Here is a 7279-nt window from a genome sequence, read left to right as displayed (position 1 = left end):
TATCTTGCCCCGTTTCATTTAACTTGTACCGTGTTTCGATGTTTGGCGCACGTTTCTTGTTTTCCCAAAGGGTTTAACAAGCCTAGGGGCTAGGACGTAGTATGTTCTAAGTCTAAAAAACGTTGTCCAAATACACGAGCTGCAGTAATTCGTCTGGGGTTGCACATGCATAGCGCGTAGGCATTTTTAAAACAGATATACATAATGTACATATTATGTAGTGTAATGCGTAGTTTTTGCTTCTGTAATGCATTATTTGTGATATGTAATGAACATTTATCTTGCCCCGTTTCATTTAAGTTGTACCGTGTTTCGATGTTTGGCGCACGTTTCTTATTTTCCCTAAGGGTTTAACAAGCCTAGGGGCTAGGGTGTAGTATGTACAACAGCAACCACGTGATGCATAAAATAGGATAAATAATGCATTCAATTAGCCAAATAATGTACAGAATCACTCAAGTAATTAACATACAAATATTGCATTCATTCTTAGACTCATGTACAACATTAGTCTAATGATGCATAAAACAGGATAAATAATGCATAGAAATAGCTAAATAATGTACAAATATTGCATTAACTCTTAGACTCATGTACGAGTTCTGTGACGGCTTCCTTCTGCCGTGGAGTTAAACTCTTTATACAATTCAGAAACTCTATAGGGGTTCGTCGACAATACAGATGGTCGACGTGCCTACCCCTTGGTTTCCTATCCTCCGTCTCTTCCGGAGTTGTACTAGTCCCGGCCTCTGATAATTGCTCCCGGAATTTGTGGGCAATTCCTACTGGCAGTATATCATCGACTGCCTCGTCGATGTCCAATCTTAGCTGCTTTGATGGTGTACAACATACACAATAATAACATACAATTAGTTACAAAATGTACAGACTGAATAAATAATGTGGACAGTTATACTGCATTCACTTATACACCCTTGTACAGAAACCTCAAAATAATGCCTAAAAACGGATACATAATGCATTATAATAATCAAATAATGTTCATAATAAATCAACAAATGCACCACGAATATTGCAATCACCCATTATCCCATTTCCAACAACAGTCACATAAAGCATAAACCATGATAAATAATGCACTAAAATAACTAAATAATGTACAGATCCGGTCAAGTAGTGAACATACAAATATTTCATTCACTCTTTGACTCATATACAACAGCAGTCACATGATGCATAAAACAGAATAAAAATGCATTCAAATAACCAAATAATGAACAGAATCACCCAAGTAATGAACATATAAATATTGCATTCACTCTTAGACTCATGTATAACAGCGGTCAAATGATGCGTAAAACAGGAAAAATAATGCATAGAAATAGCTACGTAATGTACAGATTCGATCAAGTAATGAACATACAAATATTGCATTCACTCTATGATGCATGTACAACACAAGTCACATAATGGCTAAACCATGATAAATAATGCATAGAAATAGCTACATAATGTACAGATTCAATCAACTAATGAACATACAACTACCGCATTCACTCATTTACCCATGTACAACAACAGGCCTATAATGCCTAAAACATAATGCACAACACTTCCTACAATAATGTATACATTCCATCGAATAATGCACGACATAATATAACATACACTCAACCCAAAACCATAATGTATACCAATCCATACAATGTACAGAACAAATAATGCACAAACGAATATTAAAACAATAACAAATTTGGTAAATAACTCCCTACAATACTGAACAAATACCAGCAAATAATGCACAAATGATAACAACATTCACTCATTTACAGGCTTCTTATTAAACTGATTTCTGTAGCTTCAAACAAAAACATAATGCGCAACAATTCCTACAATAATGTACACATTGCATCAAACAATGCACGAATAAATACAACATTTACTCAATTACATGCATATTAAGCTGTTGACATTGCTCACCTGCAGCCTGGGTTGGTTGGCTTTTGAAAGGCCTGCCTCGTTTCGTCATCCTGGATCTGTGACACAAACCAAAAATCAAATCGGATACAATCTTCTCTCCAAAATTGCTCAATACACAATTGTCAACCAGTCATTAACTACAAACTTCAATAATAGACAGAACCCTAACACAAATGAACACACGATTTTACGATTTACGAAAATCTCGACCAAAACAAGTGCGAAAAACATTGAATCGACGATTAGCTTGTGTGTCAGCGGTGATAATCGGCGATAAACAGTGGGTATTACGAAAATTTGAAGCGTTAAAACCCTACCTTGTTGTCGACTCGAACTGGAAGTCGCGCGCGAAGGGAGTGAGTTTTCGACAGTGAAACGGCGGTGGAAGGTTGAATTAATAGCGAAGAACGACACTAAGGTTGATTTCTGGTGGATTGGAGTGGCTGCTAGGGTTTGGAAATGGGGGGAATTTGGGGAGACGATGTTGAATCGTGGGTTTGAGGAGTGAGAGATAGAGTGGGTAGATGGAAAGTCTATGAAAATCACGCTGAAATCTCGCTCCTTCCGTTTTAATTCATTGTTGTTTTACAATTATACCCATATAATGCACAGAATAAGTCTAATAATGCAACACGGCGTGATTTTGTGATGCTTCATCTAGTCCATCCATTCCATCAATCTAATGGTTGATATTAAGAAGGAACTTAAATCTAAGGGAGGAAAAGGAGATTAACACTACCCTATATATATATATATATATATATATATATATATATATATATGTTTTTTTCGGTTTTTCGATTCTTTGATATAAATTTTGTTTTTTCAGTTTAGTTCGGTTTTTGTAGTCTGATTTTGTTTTTCGAGTTCTGTTCGGTTTGGGTTTTGAATTAAATTCGGTTTTTCGGTTTTGGTTCGGTTTGGGCAAAAAACCGAACCGAAACCCGAATGCTCGCCCCTAACTCACTTGATAAAATTTTTCTTAAATTGCGTGCTGAAAAGAAACACATCCACTACCACGGAACAGAAGGAGTATATATTAATAACCTTGTTGTTTATAGAGTAGTAGAAACTAGAAAATTGTTGTAGTACACAATCAACCAAAAACCAAAAGATACCACACAAATCAAGTGATTATAATTACTCCCTCCGTCCCTGAATCAACTTATTATAATTACTCCCTCCGTCCCTAAAAATTTGTCACTTATTTCTATTTGCGTTCGTCCCTAAAAATTTATCACATTTCACTTTTACCATTTTTTGTGGTGGGCTCTATATTCCACTAACTCATTCTCACTCACATTTTATTATAAAACTAATATATAAAAATAGGACCCACATGCCACTAACTTTTTTAACTCACTTTCTATTACATTTCTTAAAACTCGTTCCGGATCAAATGGTGACAAATTATGAGGGACGAAAATTACTTCACAGTGTAGCAATGCATAAAACTAATTTGGATACCTTCACTAAGTATTATATGAAATACATAAACTATCAAAGATTAAATTGAAAAATAAATCACAAACTTAAATGGAAGGAAACTATCTAATGATATTACAAAGTTCATAGGGAAATGAAACCCTAATAAGCTAATATATACATGTGAGAGAAAAGTAGAGAAACATTTTTGGACAACTCAATGCGTATGCGCATCTCACTCGCTCAGGTGTCTCGTGGCAGCGAGTAACCCGCCTGGGTCGAACTTTTTGTTGACCAGCTATGCCTTAGTCCTACCTGGCAGGCAGGGTAGGACCCACTGAGTCGCTGCTTGGCTCCCTCCCACCCTGCGGGTCATTCTCTCTGTCCAACAACCATTTTCAATACGATCGTTCATCCTCGACATCAACTTATGTTCTTTTTTTTGTTTTCGTTCCATTGTCCTCAATCAATCCATGGACCTTTGATGACATCATACATCCGTATTTGCATCATTTTGTTACATGTATTACTAACATAAACATTCACAACTCACTAATCGGCAGAGCTTAATATTGCAGATTTTGGTCTGAACCAAGTTTTAACCAACCACTGGGAAACTTATTCCAAAACAATACAATGGCAAAGAGAAGAAATCAAAAAGAAAAATAGGACATGAGCAACTTATAATCAAACAACTGGTTTATATGTACAAAGAACCTTACATCTAAGCACTTGATGATGGTTCATATAGAAGCCCGGCATCACCATCATCTTCACCCTGCTCGCTCGCTGCTTACTCCCGAAAACATCTTCCATGAACCGCGCCTCGAACGCCTTGTTTTCCTCCACTCTCAGAATCCCCACAGCCGGATTGAACGAGAACGCAAGCAGATGGAGCAGCCAGATGCACTTGGCAGCCACGAAGAACGCCTGAAGGAGCTGCTCCGGCCACGGCCTCATCCACCCCAACGCCACAATGATTCCGCTCATCTTCTGATCACAGAATCGACTAAACTCGTCACTATAATACCTGGTCCCTTTCCTCAAAACTTCGTTCCAGCTCAAGTTTCGCAGCGCCACAAAGAGCTGGAAACGTGCCTGGCATTCCTGCTGTCGGTCTAAGAGCTTTGGGGCTCCGTTTTTCTGGAACACACAGTTCTCGAAGTCCTGGTACATCGACAGGTTTATGATCGCCTCCAAATGGTACACAACTGCTTTGGAGTATTTCGCATTTAGCGAGAGCTTCGAGTTTAGACTTTCAAGCAGAGTGTGATCTGTTTCCTCAATCTGCGCGAGGAGGGTCTTGCAGAACTGCTTGACCGAGAGCCTCGCCTCGGACACCATCTGCAAGAACCCCTCCACCATCACTTCTCCGCTCACCGGCATTGTACTCTCTGTGTTTGGAAGCGTCACGAGTTTCTCTTTCTCAGCAGGCTTAGCTTGTCTCAAGGCCTTCTTCATCTCCTCGCAATAAGTCTCCAAGTACTCAAGCTTCTGCCCGAGTTCCCCAAGTGATTTCTTCATCTCCGCAGCCTCAACCAACGCTGCGTCTCTCCTCTCGTGCGCCTCGTTTAGCTCTCTACCCAATGCCTCCATCGACAGGACTCCCAAGTCGCTGAGCATTTGGGATACGGAAACCTCCCCGGGCTGTGACAATACCGGCGAGTTCTTCTTCTTGAGCTTCGGAAACAACCAGGACAAGCTAAGGCCTTTGTGTTTGGTGTTCGGGTGGAGAGAGGAATGTGAGTCTGTCAGTGGCAGGACGATGTTGGACTTCCTGCTGCTCTTCATCGGGCTGTCCACGTCGTCTGAGACTGGCGGCCTGAATTTGTTGCAAGATGATACGGATTCGATGTCTCCTAAACTGGTCCTCCTGGACTTGGAGTATTCTGGTAGGGCGGCAATGTTGGAACGAGAACATACGATGGAGTTATCGTGATTGGCTCCGCGTAGATAGCCTTTCCTTGAAGAAGCATTCGCAGTTCTGTAATCTGATGGGATGGTTTGAGTGTGGTTTCTGGCGTCCAAGTTGTATTCCTTCCAGTTTTCAGGAAGACTTTGCCCGTACCCTTCCAGTGGTTCGTCTTCGTAGCTCTGTTAACGGATTCGCCATCAAGCAAAGGTCAGATTAAACATGATGAGATAAGTAACTAGTGAGTTGCCAATAGGACTCACACGACTTTTATACATCTACCAACATTGCATGAAATAAGCTGAACCTGAACATGCCACAAATATATGCAACTACTATTTATCATATATACTCAGTAGTCACCGAGAATAACTAATTGTACTACTAACTTATTTTCTAAAATTAGTTTGTTTGTAATGTTGGCCAATGAAACAAAAATAACTGTAACACCCTATCAATTTATATCATAGTGTAATAGCGGGTCGCCAGCTACTGACCTAGTCCTACAGTGTATCGTGTATCAGTATATCTGGACTAAAACTATAAAAATAAAATGTGTTTTAAATTTGAGTCAATTTAATAGAGGAGGGCTTGTGCAACCCCTTCAAGATTCCTCATGAAGGATTTTAAGAAGAGATAACGAAACAAAAATAACTATTCCCTCCATCCCATAGAAATAGATCATTTAGGCTTGCCACGAGTTTTAATGCATATAAACGGTAAAGTAAGAGAGAAGAGGAAAAAATAGTTCAAATTGTGTATCGGACGGTAGAGCACATAATGATAAAGTAAAAAAGAAGGAAAACAATTGTATAAATGTATATGGACTATTTCTATGGGACAGATGGAGTATAATAATATCTTATCATTACTAAGGAAACTGAAACCGTATAAGTCTTAAGAGTAATGGTAGAAATGAAGTACAAGCTAGACAAAAAAATTCAATAATTGAGTTGAAGCATAGTTTGTCATGGAAACCTTTTATCTTCAAGTACAATCTAGCTAGCCGCCTTGCTTAGCAGTGAAGGACAAGAATAATGTTAGTATAGTCATCAATAACCCAACTTTGAAGAAACAAGCAAACAAATATCAGCAAGAATCCATATGTCTTAACAAATAAGAATAGAAGTAATACAAATTGAATGAGACGATGTGTAAATGAAAAAACAGAAGAGGAAAAAAAGGGTAAAAGTGGTTACAAACCGGGGTAAAAACAGGGTAATCTTGAGCAGAAAAGTAGGTAGCATGGCGAGAGAGAGGGGAAGACTTCCCCTGCTGCAACAGCGAAGCATGAAGAGCTCTGAGCTCCACAGCTTTCGCCATGGCGGCTTCAATATCTCTCCTGCAAACCATCCCATTTTCACCGTTGGATTCTTGGTTGATTGCCGCCATTAAAAACAAGAGAATATGCGTAAGTCACATTGATATATTCAGTGAGAGGAAAACAACAAATTAAAGGGATGATGGGAATCCAACGGCTGGATTTGGTTTGGATTGGAGATCATTCGGGACAGAGAGAACATAAATGAAATGAGGATTTGTCATTGCTCACAGAGAGAGGAGTGCATATGAACAAAAGGGAGACAGAGACAGACCCTTTTTTTTTAATGGATAGAAAATAGGAAGAGGGAAGTGAGTGTGTTGTCTCTGCTTGTGCTTGTGGTGGTAGAGTGGTATCAAAGGAGTGCATGTGAACCTCAAGAGAGAGAGAGAGAGAGAGAGTGGAAGGGCAATGGGAAGAGAGTTTTATTGTCATGTTGTGTAGCTTTCACTCTTTGATGATGGTGATGGCATCACCAAGTGGTGCACCACCAAATTTTCCCAACTTTTTCTTCACTTCAATCATTTAGGTGTATGAGTTTCATTACTCTGAATTAGAATTCTATAAAATTCAATTGCAAATCTTATAATTTTGCAAAATAAAATAGCTAATTCATAGTATGAAATTAAATTTGAAAAATTTATACACACATAAAATAACACACACATCAAACTGCAATG

General features: G+C 38.9%; 1 protein-coding gene across 1 annotated transcript; it reads right to left on the bottom strand.

The window, feature by feature from the left end:
• Positions 1–3915: 3915 nt before the first annotated feature.
• On the bottom strand, positions 3916–6974 carry LOC121760017 (IRK-interacting protein-like). The gene is made up of 2 exons (XM_042155616.1): positions 6482–6974; positions 3916–5460 (listed from the first exon to the last, which is right to left on the bottom strand). Exons 1-2 carry the CDS (start codon positions 6668–6670, stop codon positions 4054–4056), a joined length of 1596 nt encoding a protein of 531 aa, XP_042011550.1. The 5' UTR covers positions 6671–6974; the 3' UTR covers positions 3916–4053.
• Positions 6975–7279: the final 305 nt, after the last annotated feature.

This window comes from Salvia splendens, chromosome 13 (genome assembly GCF_004379255.2).
Source record: "Salvia splendens isolate huo1 chromosome 13, SspV2, whole genome shotgun sequence".
Lineage (NCBI taxonomy): Eukaryota > Viridiplantae > Streptophyta > Magnoliopsida > Lamiales > Lamiaceae > Salvia > Salvia splendens.
Note: the sequence above shows the minus strand (reverse complement) of the source record. Positions and strands in the feature narration are given on the sequence as shown.